Genomic DNA, 18297 nt, shown 5'->3' with positions numbered 1-18297 from the left:
AGAATGGAACAGAAGAATACTGTACACCTTATCTCAGTCTGAAAACTGACGTGTTGGTAAATGCAGTATTTATTTATTTATTTATTTATTTATTTATTTTATTAAATTTATATACCGCCCCATTCCCGTAGGACTCAAGGCGGTTTACAGGGAGAGTTAAAAACAAACATACAAAAGTTAAAATCAGATTAAAATTAATTAAATCAAGTCCCCAATTTAAACTAAAACCCAATAAAATTAAAACCCCTCAGCCTGGGCCAGACAGCTCAAAGAGCCAAGTTTTCAGGTCCTGGCGAAATGAGCGAAGGTCAGGGGCAGTCCTAAGTTCCATTGGGAGTTGGTTCCATAGGGCTGACACGCCCACAGAGAACTCCATAGGGCTGACACGCCCACAGAGAACACTCTTCCCCTGGGAATAACCCACCGGCATTCCTTAACTGGCAGTATCCTGAGAAGGCCCTCCCTGTGGGAGCGCACAGGACGAAGGGAGCTTGATGCCGGCAGCAGGTGTTCCCTCAGATAACCCGGACCCAAGCCATTTAGGGCTTTATAGGTCACCACCAGCACCTTGAATCTCACTCGAAGGGCAACCGGAAGCCAATGCAGCTCGCGGAGTAGAGGTGTTACATGGGAGTATCGGGAAACCCCCATCACAACTCGCGCGGCCGCATTCTGCACCAGTTGAAGCCTGCGAGTGGTCCTCAAGAGCAGCCCCATGTAGACAGCGTTGCAGTAGTCTAAACGGGAGGTCACGAGCGCATGAGTGACTGTGCATAGGGCATCTCGGTCCAGATAGGGTCGCAACTGGCGCACCAGGCGAACCTGGGCAAAAGCCCCCCTGGTCATGGCTCCTATGTGGTCTTCAAAATTGAGCCGTGAATCCAGGAGGACGCCCAAGTTGCGAGCCCTATCAACGGGGGGTAACACCTCACCCCCATCATTAAAGATGAAATAGTCTGGTTGACCCGAGATGCCGGTATGCACAGCCACTCAGTCTTGGCAGGATTGAGACGAAGCCTGTATAAATATAAGTTAACTATGACACTAATGTTGAGGCTAACTGCATATTATGCTTGAGAATATTTTTGGAAACTTAACAACTTAGATGATATGAAATTTGCTGAAGCACTCCCAGAGGTTTGACTCCAGGGACAACAGGAGCATGATATAAATGCCTAAAACACATAAGACTTTCCAGTGCATTCTGGCTTGTTCACAAAATAACTGTCACTGTAAGAATGGCTAATCTAGACAAAATCATGTAATTGTTCTGTTCTCCTCACCTCACGATTTACCATCCTAGTTTAACTTGATCTGGGCACAGGGGTACACTTTCAAGCAAAACATTATTTGCAGCCTCCTGCTATTTTTATTTTCTAAGAATGCCTCTGAGGCCATTCTTGCAAAATGAAGATAATGTTGGAGTGTTCTACTTTGCTTGGCGGCATTCATCTTTGCCACTTACTTTTTAATTAAAATGTACTTTAAATAATTAAATGCAGGAAACTAGGGAGCCTGGCAACACCAAGGGAAGTATCTATTATTGCCATAGAGCTTTGGTACTATACAGATAGCCATATTTGGCTTTGATGGTGGCTGACATATCCACCATTCCTCCAGTCTTTACTTGAGTTGTTCTGAACATGCATACGGATATTTTTTTTAATGCACCTTCACAGATAGATACTTAGTTCTGTAGGCATATGATTTCCAGGTAAAAATATATGGTGGAATTCAAAGAGTTATTTGCATTAGAATGAAGATCCTTAAGGTTGCCATGTATGAACAGTATCCTGGGCACATGGAATCACAGAATCATAGGGTTGGAAGGGACCTTGGAGGTCTTCTAGTCCAGCCCCCTGCACAAGGCAGGAGTCCTTATACCATACCAACAAATGTTGTTTCTTGAAAACCTCCAGTGATGGAGTACCTATAATTCTGGGATGCAAGCTGTTCCACTGATTAACTGCTGTGTCACAAAATTTCTCCTTAGTTCCAGGTTGAATCTCCCTCTGATAAGCTTTCATCCACCACTGCTTGTCTTGTGCTCAGATGCTATGGAGAATAAATCGGTGCCTTCTTTCCTGTGACAGCCCTTCAAATATTGGAAGACTCCCCTGAGCCTTCTCTTCATTAGCCTAAACATACTTAGCTCCCTTAATTCATTGTATGATTTAGCCTCCATATTCCTTATCATTTTTGTTGCTTTTCTCTGCATTCTTTCTAGGGCCTCAGCATCTTTTCTGAATCGTGGTGACCAGAACTGGACACAGTATGGCCTCACTAGCGCAGTATAAAGAGGTCCTATTGCTTCCAGTGATTTTGATACTACCCATTTGTTAATGCAGCCTAGACCACTGGAAAGTATGATATTTTCAAGAAATCTGCTACACAAGGAATGCGTGGAAGAGAAGATGCATCTGATTGATCGGTTTTAAACAATGTTTGCTACTATCTTATTGATGAGGATTTAGTTAATTTTAGCTTACCATTTTGAATACTAACTATCCAGTTTTCTTGATCTCAATGTATACAATACTAAATATCCAGACAATTGGTTTCAATAAGTGGGATGGATGTATTAACTATGAATTTGCATGCTTTATGAACACAACCACTGAGACACTAATCATGGCAAAATTAAAACTGATTGTCAATCCAATTTGCTTAAGTTACTATACCGTGTTTACCCCAAAATAAGACCTATCCCGAAAATAAGGCCTTAGCTTAATTTTTACACATGCGCACAATATAAGCCCTACCGCAAAAGTAAGCCCTAGTTTTGGGGCCAAGTGCAAGCATAAAAATCATGCTAGAGCAGGGGTGAGGGGGTGGAGCTACCCCATGTGTCCCGCACCTGCTTACCTTAGGACTGCTGCAGCCAGGCCTTCCACACCCCGATGCTTATCATGCCGCTGCCTGACTACTTCTGCGGCCGCTTGCAGCCACATGCCACGTAGTGCATCGCGCTGCTGCATGCAAGAGCCCGTGAGACTCATCGCACTGATGATGCTGCTGCAGCCGCTTGGGGCAAGAGGCTACAAGGTTTGTTGCGTTGATTGTGCCGCTGCTGCCGCTCGCAGATAGAGGCCTTGATGCTCATCACACCAATCGTGCTACTGCCTCCTGCTGTGACAGTGGCAGTGGTGTGATCGGTGCGATGAGCCTCGAGGCCTCCTGCCGCAAGTGGCAGCAGTGGCACAATGCGTAGGCAGCCACAGAAGAACTCGGGCAGCAGCATAACAGGTGTCGGGGCCTGGGAGGCCTGGCTGCAATGGTCCTAAGGTAAGCGGGTAAGACATCCCCCCAAAATAAGACCTGGTGCCCCTTTTGGAGGCAAAACAATGTAAGTCTGGGTCCTATTTTGGGGAAAACACAGGTAATAAGTATTTAGTAATAGTAGAAATTATTGGTCTAAACAGCTGTTAATTAGAATGTGCAAACAGAAACTAGTGGGGTTACTTGGATAATTCAGGGAAGCAGGATTAAGAAAACAAGTATAGTTCAAGCTATTCCATAAGTAGCGATGGGCTGTTCAAAATAAAATGGCATCCTGCTAAGCTTGTAAGCCGCCCTGAGTCTTCGGAGAAGGGCGGGATATAAATGTAATAAAAATAAAAATAAATTAAAAAATCCTTTATGAAGCTGGCATCATTGCTGCCATGATTCCGACAAATGAAACTCTTCCAAGAACTTCAAGGCATCTTCATATATTGTCAAAGCAAGAACATCCAGTGTTAGCAGCATTGACAATTGCATTTATTCAGCTAATACAGTAATTAGATACTTAACTATTATGGACACTGAGAAACCAAAACTATTGGCCATTATGGACAACAAGTATTTATTTTCTATTAGGTGCCTGATAGCATTACCTGCTTTCTTAAATAATATTTGGTAATGCTAGGTCAAACAACATATCAGTAGATGCATTCCGATGATAGGGCATCTAACAGTGGTTTAACTGTGAAAAGAATCATAGAATCATAGGGCTGGAAGGGACCTTGGAGGTCTTCAAATCCAGTCCCCTGCTTAAGCAATGAGTTTGGGTTTCCATGTTATTGAAAATAATACAATGGCTTTTTGCAGCTAGAAGAAAATGAACAGAAACATTAAAGCAAAATAAAACATGGGTTCTCTCTCTGTTCCTGTATAGAAATCATTAAACCATGTTCAAACAAGAGCAACCTACAAACACACAGAGATACTTTGTAGCCATTCTACTTGGAAGACCATCTCCAGGTCTCTCTGTTCATGATGCAACTCTCTTAGCTATGCCACATCATCCAAATACAATAATTGAGAAGGAGTGTGAATGTTGCATGAAATATTCAGAAATTAGGAGGCATAAAATTGCATTGGCTTGCTGCATCATTTTGAAATCTGCTCCAGAAACAGGGAGATCTGCTCTGAAACTGATTTCTTATTTGACCATAATCTATTAGAAATAAGATAGGACACAGGAACTGAGACCAGGAGTTTCAGAAATACGCTGGCAGTCAAACCTCCAATTCATAAGGTGCACATTTTGATGTCTTGAGCTTGAGTGAATCCATTTCACATTTTTATTTACGTAGTTCAAATTTATGTGATCTCTCAGCAACCTATGTTATCTCATAGGGTTCACAATAATGAAAATATGGATTGGGCTTCAAAAAAATTAAAAAGTGTTCATGAAAAAGGATTAGAATTAGATTATAACCCATTTCGTCCTTACAACTGACCAAAGGGCTGCTGCAGCACCCTGCCTGCCCCCCCCCATCTCTCTCTCTCTCTCTCTGCCATCATGCCCTGCTGGGTCCCTACAGATTTTGGACTTGCTTCCCTGTAATCCATTGCACACTTATCTTTCGAAGATCTCCAGACCTCAACTGGAGAATGAGAACAGGTCACGCATTCCTAGGCTACATGGCTGCTTCCCGGAAGCGGCCATTTTCAGCCTACCCATAATTCCTTGCTGTTGTGCCAAAATGGCAGTTGCTTCTGGCCCAGGGATGCAAAGTTCTGTTCTGTTTCCCTAATATGATCTGCACAATGCTGAAGAAAAGTCTGGAACTGCAAGATCTTCAAAAGGTAGTGGGTGATGAGTGACGGGGTGGGTAGGAGGCTCAAGCCCTGTGGGGGGGACATGGGGGGAAAGGCCTGCAGGGACCCGGCTGGGGGGAGAATAGGCCCAAGGGCTGTGGGAACCCCAAGAGGCAGGAAGCAGAACAAGAAGTATCACAAGGGATGGGGGAGGCCTAGAGCAGGCAGGCCTGGGTCTGCGCTAAGCTTCCCATGGCCTCTCCAAAGAAGGTCCCCTTGCTTTGCTTAATGACAACTGCATCAGGGAGAGCAGGAGTGGGGGTTGTTAAGCGAGATTGTCTCCACTTGTCTCCATTGTAGTCCTTTGCAACAGTAATGGGCAGAGTCCATTACAGCCATATATTGCACATTCACTGTTTTAACAATTATATCCCAATTATACACTATCCCCAAGAATGTTAGGCTAGCTAGTCTGATGAAACACAATTTCAATTCTTTATTCTTGTTTCTTACAAGTCTTACAAGGGTTTCTAAACCATTTCTTCATAAATACCTGATCAGACCCACACCTTAAGCTAGCAAGGTTGCTATGGGAAGGGTACTTCAGGCTTTGAATTGGAATTTTAAGATTCATAAACTTATTGACCCCAATTGACCTCAGATATTATGCAAGGACTGAAATTCTTCTTGGCATAAGATTTGTAGCAGTTTAATTAAAAGAGTCTGTTGACAGTAGAAAACGATTGTTAGGTTTCATCCTCTTGGGAGAATAAGGAAGAAACAGTGCCAGTCTGATGAAGTAAGCAACACAATAATTTCTATATTCTTTCCATCATTATTCATTTTTCATTAAGAAATGAACATAACACCCTTTAGAATTTGTAGTGCTTACATTCTCCTGTTCTTTATTCATAATAATTTCTGCATTATTTTACATTAGTATAGGCCTAAGGGATAGAATAGCATTGCAATTCTATCAGTTGCATTTCCATTCTTATAAGGAGGATTCTATTCCAAGAATCAAAAAGAGTCTCATCTAGAATAATTAATTATCAAATGACTTCTTGCTTCTGGTAGTTCCTAGATCCATAGCAAATACCAAGGCTTAGTAGCACACACACACTCAGAGACACATTATAAATATTTAGATATCTTTTTCTCTTAGAATATAGATTTAGTAACAACTTGCAGTCTCTCAGAAAATTAAATGTGTTCTGCATCAACCGGCAATTGGATATCCTAGGACTGCAACTCTCAAAACTGACACAACATAGAGATTGGAATCCCAGGGAACTGTGGTCTTAACATATCTGGAAAGTGCTAAATTGGAAATGGGAAAGGCTAATGTAGAGGATTTTATGTTACATTACATTTTAGATTTTAAAAAGAGCTATTAACAATGGCAGCTAAATGTAACTCTAACAATTAAGGATACTTGAGCCCAACAAATGCCAAACTAAATCCTCTCATTTCTTCTACATGAACACTTGACCATTTAACTGACTGCTCTTGGAGGCATTTGATTTAAATTTGAACCCAATGTTTTAATTCTTTCTTGCCTGGGCAAGAGTGATATTATTTAATTGAATATTATTAACTGCATGTTGTACAGGGAGTGCAGAATTATTAGGCAAATGAGTATTTTGACCACATCATCCTCTTTATGCATGTTGTCTTACTCCAAGCTGTATAGGCCCGAAAGCCTACTACCAATTAAGCATATTAGGTGATGTGCATCTCTGTAATGAGAAGGGGTGTGGTCTAATGACATCAACACCCTGTATCAGGTGTGCATAATTATTAGGCAACTTCCTTTCCTTTGGCAAAATGGGTCAAAAGAAGGACTTGACAGGCTCAGAAAAGTCAAAAATAGTGAGATATCTTGCAGAGGGATGCAACACTCTTAAAATTGCAAAGCTTCTGAAGCGTGATCATCGAACAATCAAGCGTTTCATTCAAAATAGTCAACAGGGTCGCAAGAAGCGTGTGGAGAAACCAAGGCGCAAAATAACTGCCCATGAACTGAGAAAAGTCAAGCGTGCAGCTGCCAAGATGCCACTTGCCACCAGTTTGGCCATATTTCAGAGCTGCAACATCACTGGAGTGCCCAAAAGCACAAGGTGTGCAATACTCAGAGACATGGCCAAGGTAAGAAAGGCTGAAAGACGACCACCACTGAACAAGACACACAAGCTGAAACGTCAAGACTGGGCCAAGAAATATCTCAAGACTGATTTTTCTAAGGTTTTATGGACTGATGAAATGAGAGTGAGTCTTGATGGGCCAGATGGATGGGCCCGTGGCTGGATTGGTAAAGGGCAGAGAGCTCCAGTCCGACTCAGACGCCAGCAAGGTGGAGGTGGAGTACTGGTTTGGGCTGGAATCATCAAAGATGAACTTGTGGGGCCTTTTCGGGTTGAGGATGGAGTCAAGCTCAACTCCCAGTCCTACTGCCAGTTTCTGGAAGACACCTTCTTCAAGCAGTGGTACAGGAAGAAGTCTGCATCCTTCAAGAAAAACATGATTTTCATGCAGGACAATGCTCCATCACACGCGTCCAAGTACTCCACAGCGTGGCTGGCAAGAAAGGGTATAAAAGAAGGAAATCTAATGACATGGCCTCCTTGTTCACCTGATCTGAACCCCATTGAGAACCTGTGGTCCATCATCAAATGTGAGATTTACAAGGAGGGAAAACAGTACACCTCTCTGAACAGTGTCTGGGAGGCTGTGGTTGCTGCTGCACGCAATGTTGATGGTGAACAGATCAAAACACTGACAGAATCCATGGATGGCAGGCTTTTGAGTGTCCTTGCAAAGAAAGGTGGCTATATTGGTCACTGATTTGTTTTTGTTATGTTTTTGAATGTCAGAAATGTATATTTGTGAATGTTGAGATGTTATATTGGTTTCACTGGTAAAAATAAATAATTGAAATGGGTATATATTTGTTTTTTGTTAAGTTGCCTAATAATTATGCACAGTAATAGTCACCTGCACACACAGATATCCCCCTAAAATAGCTATAACTAAAAACAAACTAAAAACTACTTCCAAAAATATTCAGCTTTGATATTAATGAGTTTTTTGGGTTCATTGAGAACATGGTTGTTGTTCAATAATAAAATTAATCCTCAAAAATACAACTTGCCTAATAATTCTGCACTCCCTGTATACCTGTACTTAGTTTTAATGCAAGAAAACTCAAACCTGCTTTTCAGGAAAAGTAAAGCTGAAGCTGTTGGATACACATTTTATTGTACTCTCATTCTAAAGCCCAAAGAATGTGAACTGCTCTCCAATATTGAAGACTAGTTGAATACACTGTTAAACCTATAAAATTTTCAGTATTGATTTTTAAGGAAGTCAAATGGCAACAAAGCATTTAAGGTGGTATTACAGGATTCATTAGTACTACATTATATAATGTAGTAAAAATATCAATCACTATTACAGGAGACATATAACCTTACAAGAAATTTAGTTATGCGCCAATCATATAAGCTTAACAAAGAAAAAGTTTTACTGAACGAAACTGAAATTATTTCTGAGCAAAACACAAATTATATTTTAAGATGCACTGGCTACATTATAATAAATGTCTCTTTAATCATGGTTTGAAAGAACCATGTTGTTGTTAGTTGCAAAGTCGTGTCCGACCCATCGCGACCCTATGGACAATGTTCCTCCAGGCCTTCCTGTCCTCTACCATCTTCTGGAGTCCATTTAAGAACCATAACAGGCTGCAATCATACAATGCTCTAAGCCATATGTAATTAACAAGGAAAAATAACCAGATACACATACTGTAACTTATCATGCTGCAATCAAACCACATTCTTCCTCAGTACAATGTGTGAGCCTAATAATCCATATACTTTGTCTGTATCATTCGCAAAATATCCACTTTGTAGGAATTATATCCCTTTCAGTGTTAAATACAGGGGGAAGCCAACATTCCTTCCCAGAATCACTCAAGTCATAAATGTTTCACACAACTACTCTGTACAGATACAATGGATTTATAACACCAAGAAAGAACCTACTCACATATTCTACCTCCCCTTTTTTGTTGCCTTGCTCTGACTGACGCAAAACTTCAAGTTAGGTAAACCGTTTTCCCCCTATATCTAAATCAGAATCTGATGTACAGTGAATGCTAAACCAGAGATTTTTGATTCAGTTGTTACAGAAACTCTGTAGTGTAAACAAGCACTGGAAAAATGAAACAAAAGAAATTATTGTAAGGTCCATTCTAATAATCCCCATGATTATTGATTATTGAACTAGTTAAATGACAACGAACCAGAGGAATTCTATTCACACGACTCTCGTTCATATAATGAACCTTGTTTTTACAGAATCTAAAATCATGTGATCAAATTTTACGCCTCCAGTTAATGCAGAACATTTGTCACTTGTCTTTCTGAAACTACTAAAGAGAAAAGTGTAGCACTTCAAATGCTAGCAAAGGCTTTGAGATATTTTAAGACTCATGTTTAATAGTTGCTGACAACCATATATTGTTCTACCATAACACAACTTCCCTTCTACAATTTTTATTCAAAGCTTAGTACTTTTGAGGAATGTGTTATCATAAAGATTGAGGGCAAACAATTCAACAATCTTAGTCTTCAAAGAGAGATTCAATGTCCTTCATAAGAAAGTTTTGGTATGTGGTACACAGAGCCTCCCACAAGGATGATAAACACGACCTGAACACATTTGGTCTCCCCAGCCCAGAAAAAAAAAGTAACTTAAATTGAGATGTACATTGTAACAAGCCTGCAGTACAAGACAGCACTGTAAAGCAATTTAAAAACAATGAGGTAAAAAGTTAGCTTAAGAGAATCAACCAAATAGAAAAATAATTTAAAGTTGTAATTCAGTGGAACAGCTTGGCTTGGAAGACTGTGGGCTTTAAGACTGGAAGGTTCTCAAATTTTCTCTGATTTCAAATGCTACAGAGCCCAAAAGAACCAAATTAGATAACTGAATTATGTAAACTTAGTGGGAAAAGAGAACTGTCACTTATGTCCAAGTTACAAATTATTTCATGGCAAAGTAAAGGAGTCACAGATCCTCAGCAAATCAGTTACTCACAATGATAGCTGGATATTATGAGAATCAGAGTAATTATGGTCTTGGATCTCTTTCAATTCAACCTCTCTCCCTGCATTATTTGCTATGGGAAAAGCTAGGCGTGTTGTCTTGAACTCATGGAAGAAAAGTGGGATAGAAATCTAACAATTCAAACAAAACTCTGATCTGGAAATGAAAGGTGCTTTTTACAAATTACAATTATTTCACAGTGCTGCTCTGATTCTTCAGAAGATTGCACCATTGACAACTGAAATAAATGTCATAGAATTGTCAGGGGCTAATTTACTCTTGCCCTAATTATTCCTTGATAATTAGCATATGTTGTGCATCAGTTGTGCCCTTTTCTGGATTGTGAGTCCTTGTACTCAGTCGCTCAGGCCCTGGTCAGGTTGTGTCTGAACTTCTGCAACATGCTGTACATTGAAGAGTATTAGGAAGTTACAGCTGGCACAGAATGTGAAATAGACAGCATATAAATTTAATAAATATTTGAATGTTCTGTAAGAGTGTAATTGCTGCAAACATAACACCTCTACTGCAAAATAGTTAAATTATTATTAGCGTGGGATAGTAATTTGGCTTATCAAGGTACCAGCCCTTTTATAGAACATGCTTGCATGCTTCCCAAGGTGTGCCACAGGAAGTGAGCTGGCTTCACACCAGAAAGATGAGCAGCTCTTCCTGCAGCATCACCAAGACACCCTTCCTTCCCGGAAGTGCCTTGCAAGTGAGCACCGTAACCAGGAAGGTTCAGAGCTGTCAGGAATCTGACTGCCTGTACAGAGCACCGGCTTTTCTCCACATCAAAGTGGTACCTATCTATCTACTTGCATAGAAGATGCTTTTGAACTGTTAGTGGACAGAAGCTGAGGCAAGTGACAGGAGCTCATCCTGCCATGCAGTGCTAGGGTTAGAACCAGCAGAGCTGAGACCATCTCCAGCGTCATTAAGTCACAGAATCACTGTGCCTCAATTGAGATAGTAGACTTGGCTGAGAGTCATTGTGCTGCTTAATTTCAGGGCAACATAGGATATATCTTTAAGAACCCACCTTTTTATTCAGAATTTGAGAGATGCAACATGAATAATTACTGTTACAAGTTCTGAATCAAACCTCATCAACAAATCTGATTTTCCCACCTCCCGGTCTCATTTAAATATTGCAATAAATCCATAAACAAGATTTTTAAAAATATCAAGAACGGTCTCTTGCTAGATTTTTCAATGACTTTCATTCCAAAAAAAATTCCAATATTTAAATGCCAGCAATTTTGGACCAAGTAATATTAATTTATAAATAATTTCTAATTTTTGGCAAGGTCCAAATACACTTAAGATATTGTAATTCTAGAATACCTATATTCATCCCATTTCAGGTATGTATTCTTTGCATTACAATTGTCTTGAATCATATTTGGCTAAACCAACTCACAACTGATTTAAGATGCTTCCTTTTCAATGTGGATATTATACAGCAGGGGTGTCAAACTCAATTTCATTGAGGGCTGCATCAGCATTGGGGTTGCCTTCAAAGGGCCGGGTGGGTGTGGGCATGGCCTACTGGGTGGGCGTGGCTAGAGTGCGTATGGCCTACTGGGTAGGCGTAGCCAGCTCTACATCATTCACATCAAGGGTGCCTATGGGGGCCCGGCCAGGAGTGGGACAGATCTGAGGGTCTCTGGCAGAAGGAGGGCCAGGGCCATGGCAGTGGGGGCCGTCCCCTCCCTGTTTCCAGAATGGCTTCGCGGGCCACATGAAACCACTTCGCGGGCCGGATCTGGCCCCCGGGCCTTGTGTTTGACATGTCTGTTATACAGCCTTAGATTCTCTATAGAAAATAGTATACATAAACATACATAATAACTTTAAGGTTAAATTCTGACATCATTATCCTTAATTACAAACCTCCAGATTGACTTTTATATGTATTCATCTCAATTAATTTAGCTGTCATAGCATCAATATATTCGCCTTTTAAATAATCATATACCTCAATAGGATCCTCAGAGGATTTACTAGTAAATATACGAAGGATCTTGCTGTATGTATCTTATTTTAGACTAATTCAACCAAAGTATCTCCTTCTAGTTTTTAATTATTTGTTAATTTTTTGCTGCCTATCTTGCTGTGGGGCTAGTCTAGAGTCTAGACAGCTTTAGTATTAGTATTAGGAACAAGTGGCATAATAATTCCTTTTACTTTGTTACTACTGTAACTCAACCATGTCTAATTTTCCAAGCTACTTTCCATGATTAGTTTTAATATTTAAGTATAATTCTAAAATAGTCCTACTCTTCTAATTTGATGAGAATATAATCATTGTCCTAGAGATAAAAGGATCAATGGGTGATGCTAGAATTCAATGGCAGAAAACCTGCATTCCCCAGAACAGTATATCTAACTACAGCTCAGAGAAAAAATATTGTCTAAATGCTGTGCAGACATCAATGGTCATATCAAAAAGACAACACAAATGTAATTTGCATTACAATGTTGAACACAAGAACATACCTTTTGGGATTTCCATGATGACACCATCACACACATATCATTTACTTCTCATCCCCATCATGGATGCTTGTGCTACTGATACTCCAGTATTATTAATCATGAATAGATGTGCTAATGGCCTGATTTGGTAACATGTGGTTTCTTAAATTCCTAGAATAGTTATAGTCAACCTGGTCATTTCCAGACCTTCTGGATACAAATCTATGGTCAATAGAGCTGTCTGGCCCAGACTGAGGGGTTTTAATTATTTAATTAATGGGGTTTTAGTTAAGTTCAGAGATTAATTTAATCTTAGTTTTAATCGTTTTTAATTGTATGTGATGTATTTTAACTTTTAATTTTCTCTGTAAACCGCCCTGAGTCCTACGGGAATAGGGCGGTATATAAATTTAAATAAATAAATAAATAAATAAATAAATAAATAAATAAATAAATAAATATATTAACAAGCTTAATAGCAAGGGACTGTAGGAGATACTTTGTAACACTAAGGAAATTGTTCGCCATTCTTCCAGAATATTTTTGCATCTTCATATTCTATTTACAGCCTTAGTATTCTTAGTAGTTTTGCATTCAACTATTAACCAAGGCTAACCTTGCTTAGCTTCCCAGCTCAGGCACGGTTACCTGGATGCTGCTACTTGCTAAGCAAGATTAGGTTCCCAAATTCTAAGTTGTTTAACAAGAGCAGAGAAAGCTACATTTTAATTAATTAAATCCCAAATACCAGCCTTTATCCACAGTCAAGAATTCTGAACATAAACCACACAAAACCTGAAATGCAAGCATTTGAAAAACTTTCTTTCTTCCCCATTAAAATGTAACAGAAGAAATGTGCTGTATAATTGTTTTATTTTCTGCTTATTAGTTCTTTTACCAACACTACAACCATATTGCAGACACAAAAATCCTGTTTACTTTATTCAGGGAGATCACAGTCTACAGACTTATCAAACATAGTTAAACACCATTCAAAAATGTATTTAGTTGTACTTTATAAGTCACATGAACACAGAAGTTGTATGTACTGATTTTTTTTAAAGGAGTGGAACTCTAACAGATTGCATTTAATCTTGCAAGCTGTCAATAAATATCTAAAGCCATTTTTATGGCTACTTTGAGCCACAGAAAAGACAAAACCTTGTTTCTTTGGAAAAGGACACTTATAAGTTTTTGTACATTTTGTTCAGTAGCAAAAATTATTTGATCTATTTGCCACATATTTCATTCAACATCTGTGATTTTCATCCAAAACTGTTGATTTAAAGGGGAAAGCAGAAAGTATTTTTTTCAACCATAGAGAATCAGCATATCTGGAGGAACAAAATTAAATGACATACACAAGTTATGTATCCAACTTAATACATTTGTATGAAGATTTGATTCTGCCTCATTTGGAGAAAAGTACTACAAACTCTATACCAAAGGTAAACCCACCTATGTTTTCACTGCAATTAGTTATACGAAAGTTTGAGAACCAGTAACAGATCTTCAAGTTTTCCAGTTTAGGCAACTACTTTGTGCTTGGCTTTAGCTATTCCAGAAGACAGTTAATTGTTTATGGACATTTCTGTTTTTAACACAATCAAACTGTAATAGTTGAGTTCATTTTTCTCATCTTATATTTTAAAAGTTTATTTTCTGAAGGAATGCTGCATTTTCTATTGAAATTAATTTCACTGATTTTACACTAAAATTGTTTATAGATTCATCTAGAATTAGACTTTAATTTATTTTCTGTTGAGTGATGCTAAGCATTGAGTTTTAAGAAACTAATTCATTATAATTGTATCCCTCAAACATCTTTGGTACAAGCTTTAGCTCACAATTTAAATAGAAAAAACACTGTAGTATAATGCCCCAATTTAAACAGATACCCTTTAGAAAATGGGAATTTTCTTCTGGGTTTGTAGCAATACATTCCTAAAATTCCTCAGATGAGTGTTACTCCTTGAGGAAATCCAAAATTAATCCTTAAGGCTGAATAAAAACCAGCTGTGTTAAATTTTTGCACCCAGTATTAATACCTCATTGAAATTATTTTATGCTAACCTGAATTCACAATAATCTCCCCTGATAACTAATCAGTTATTTGAATGCTGAGATATGGCAAAATAATATGACTGCCTTCAAAAAAAATAACACGGAAGTTTACATTCATAGTCATTTGCTCACTCTCCACCCCAATCATTAGCTATCCTTCCAAAGGGATTTATAAATGTAGACATCCAAAAGACAAAGTAAAAGTACTGCCAAAATGAAAGAATAGAACTTGCCTGTATCTGCCTGCATATGTTCAACGTGATTTTGTGTACAAAGAAACAAGTTTTCCAAACCCACTTAGTTGTTTCACTTAATTTAGTGGCATCCGCAAACCACTCTCTCACATCCTTCTTTTATTTTGATGCATTTAACAATTACACAAAAGCAGATGAAGGTTCCTTCCAACCTCTCAGATTCATAAAGCTGCATTAAGCCAAGTTAAAGATCCAAAAATATTAATGATTTGAGTTGCTTTTAGTCCAATTGTGATACTGCCATCCTGTCTCAACTGTTGAGAGGAATAGTTTTACCATTCAAGTTTTGTGTTTTAAAAAACTGCATGTCACAGCGATGCTTATAAATTATTGCTGCATTTCATAGAATGAGATATTTTTTTTGCACTAGAACTGGAAAATAATGCAATTGCTTAATATTGCAGCTGAAAAGCTAACAAATTCAAAGTACAGGAACTGTGGTTTGACACTCTTCTCATATCCTGCATATGGTTACTATTTAGAATGGAAACTTATTTGCATTTTTAATCATGCATGATATAACAACTTACTTTCAATATTCTGAGGTTGTTGGCCAGATAACCTAATATTAGGTTCTAATGTGCAACCATATGTTCAGATGCTACTTTTATTTATCAATGGCCAAAAGAATTCAGAATTTTATTTCCTTTCTTAGATTCTTGCCATAAAGAGGACAGAATGCAGTTAATTCATTAACAGTGGTTTTCATTTTACTAGATAACAGAGACCTAACATATTCTGCATCATGGCAAGAAGCAAATTTACAGCAAAAATAAATGAGGGAGAAAACTATCAAACCCGAAAGCATACATTTAAAAGAAATGATACATTTAGCCCCAGAACCCAAATAAATGAAGTCAAAGCATTGCAACATTTGAGAAAAATTATTTTGCAGCGCTACAACTTGTGTCTTCCCTCCCAACCCACATTGCTGGAAGTTTGCCACAGAAATTAATGTTTCTGTTCATTAACAGTTAAAGATTAGAGCAAGTCTTAACACCAAGCAATTTTTTTTATTTAACTGGGAAGCAGTCAAATGTGCAGAAGGAAAAGATAATTGGAGAAGAGGTGAGCAATCATTAAAATCCTATGGATGCTTAATTTCTGAACTTTTTAGTAGAGAGAATCATTGTTTTCTGGGAAGCCACAGTGTTCCTTATGCGTGCTAATTCTCTTAATGACTAGTAACAGTTTCTCATGGTTTAAAATAATCATTACGATTTATAGTTAGATGTTAACCATGTCAGCCCTTCATAGAGTCCATCACCCGAGGTGGCACAGGATGGCTGAACATACCAATTCCTATCCCTGATTCGGGTCAAGCCCAGTTTTTCTTGGATCTCATGTGGCTTCATGGCATCGGGAAGGTCCTGCTTGTTGGCGAAGATAAGGATGATAGCATCCCGCATCTCTCGATCATTGATAATACGGTGCAATTCCTGACGGGCCTCATCAATGCGGTCCCGATCAGCGCAGTCCACCACAAATATCAGGCCCTGTGTACCTGTGTAATAGTGCCGCCACAAAGGCCGGATTTTATCTTGGCCCCCAACATCCCACACGTTAAACTTGACATTTTTATAAGTCACTGTTTCTACATTGAAACCCACAGTTGGGATGGTTGTGACTGCTTGACCCAGCTTCAGTTTGTATAAGATGGTGGTCTTCCCCGCAGCATCCAGGCCAAGCATCAAGATCCGCATCTCCTTGTTGCCAAAGATCTTGGACAGTACTTTGCCCATGATGGTAGCAGTAGAGAGCCAGGCATCCACAAGAAGATAGAGAAGAGTTGTTGTTACACCCAGTAACAAAAAAAGCCAATCCACACTGCTGGATAGAAGCCAAATGCAAGCTGAAGTGTATTTACCACAACCACAACCAGGAAGCCAGTCAATCTGAGCTACAGCAAGTGATGGGAGGACAAAGGTGGCAAGGGGGAGCACCACCCTTTATAAGCACCAACCGGAAGAATGAGAAGGTGGGGAGAATCTAATGCAATTGACTGTCACTGGAGGGGTGGAAGGACCCTCCTGGAGACCCCTCCGAGAGAACTGGGGCGGAGCTGGCTCAGAAGGGGCGGGGCTTCATGGGGAAGGGCGGGAGCGCCCGGCGTCTTTCAGGCAGTCCCTCTCAGGGCGGGCCTGGGCGTCTCCCCCCTTCTTTTCCAGTTCCCAGAGTCTCTTGAGCGATGGTGGGTGACTGTAAAGAGACAGGGAAGGTGGAGAGGAGCAACACAGTCAGTCAGAGAAGACTCTCTTGAGGTGCAACGTGAATAGAAAGGAAACCGCTAACCCTCCCAACGTACTCACCTCAAGTCGCGCCGGCTCCTCCGCCCGCCTTTCCGGAAAGGGAAAAGGCCCGCCTTACCCTTTCCTTCACAAACTCACTACCCAGCTTGACTGATTCGCGGCGACCGTCTTCAATACGCAGGCGCACAGCTTGGCCGACCGACACTTGCGAAAGACTGCCCCGCCTACAAGCGAGGACGACTGTACGGGTAATTAAAAGACACTACGCACGCGCAAGTTTTCCTCTGGGCGACAAGAATGAGCAGGCGCAGGCTCAGACTCGAAGGCGTGTCCAAGAGGTCATTACAGATACTCTGCACGCTCCCTGGAATGAATGCCTAAATGCTGCTCAATAGTTTTCCCGGCTTCACCCTAGTTTATGCGCAGGCTCGCCAGAATTTTCTTGAACATGCGCAAAGAATCATTTCCGCTCGGATTCAACTGCGCAAGTGCTAAAAGACAGAGACCGAAGATCCTTAAACTTTTTTAGGGTAACGTCTCCTAATCCGCATGCGTGGCGTTCTCCACCGCTTGTCAGAAATTTCATTTACGCGTGCGCTGCTTTGCCCCCTTTTTGCGCAGTTGCATTCCCAGCCAATCGTGGAAGGATAAAAAAACACGCGAACAGAATTCACCTCAATTGCCCGACATAAAACTACGCAAGCGCACTGCCGTCATTAACCTAGCGTGGTTTAGCTGTAGCGCGCATGTCTGACGGAAAGACTGTATACGTAATGTGGAAGCACGGCCAGCTCTATAAGAATTAAAGTGAGATAATCTTCGTAAGGATTTGCGCATGAAATTTTTCTTAAAGGGATTAAGTGGTGCGAGGACGGCATATAGGGATGGGATTAATCATTTTGTTTGCTGGAACTGCATTGGTGGCACACGCCAAAGCTAATACTGGCGTTTGAAGTTAGGAAAATTCTCTTCGCTTTGATTTGCGACCGACTTCATGACACTTTTCCCGCCTTCTGTGTTTTCTGAAAACTTGTACCTGAAAACCGCTCTTCTTTTTTTTTTAAGCATATGATTTTATATCTCACCTTTTGCATTGCTTTTTTTACAGTAGC

General features: G+C 39.9%; 2 protein-coding genes and 1 long non-coding RNA gene across 3 annotated transcripts in view; 2 read left to right on the top strand and 1 right to left on the bottom strand.

Moving 5' to 3' along the window:
- The window catches only part of VCPKMT (valosin containing protein lysine methyltransferase), a 43344-nt gene extending 40589 nt beyond the window's left edge, over window positions 1–2755 (top strand). Inside the window, exon 6 of the mRNA XM_083349977.1 lies at window positions 2228–2755. Coding sequence (XP_083206103.1) covers window positions 2228–2257 — 30 coding nt within the window. The 3' untranslated portion in view covers window positions 2258–2755. The remainder of the gene's footprint in view (window positions 1–2227) is intronic.
- Window positions 2756–13481: 10726 nt separating this feature from the next.
- ARF6 (ARF GTPase 6) lies at window positions 13482–17413 on the bottom strand. The gene is made up of 2 exons (XM_083371405.1): window positions 17246–17413; window positions 13482–17135 (listed from the first exon to the last, which is right to left on the bottom strand). The coding sequence occupies exon 2, from the start codon at window positions 16676–16678 to the stop codon at window positions 16151–16153; it is 528 nt and encodes a 175-aa protein (XP_083227531.1). The 5' UTR covers window positions 16679–17135; window positions 17246–17413; the 3' UTR covers window positions 13482–16150.
- LOC310645582 overlaps window positions 17364–18297 on the top strand; it is a 6662-nt gene continuing 5728 nt past the window's right edge. Inside the window, exons 1-2 of the long non-coding RNA XR_014493537.1 lie at window positions 17364–17433; window positions 18294–18297. The exon at window positions 18294–18297 is cut by the window's right edge and continues 116 nt beyond it. This is a non-coding gene — a long non-coding RNA (uncharacterized lncRNA). The remainder of the gene's footprint in view (window positions 17434–18293) is intronic.

This window comes from Vipera ursinii (assembly GCF_947247035.1).
Source record: "Vipera ursinii genome assembly, chromosome: 1".
NCBI classification, from domain to species: domain Eukaryota; kingdom Metazoa; phylum Chordata; class Lepidosauria; order Squamata; family Viperidae; genus Vipera; species Vipera ursinii.
The sequence above is the reverse complement of the archived record's forward strand: the minus strand, read 5'-3'. Positions and strand labels throughout refer to the sequence as shown.

Bases quoted from the DNA above. Each gene is read 5' to 3' on its own strand.
- ARF6 (XM_083371405.1), bottom strand. From the start codon at position 16,678: ATGGGCAAAGTACTGTCCAAGATCTTTGGCAACAAGGAGATGCGGATC.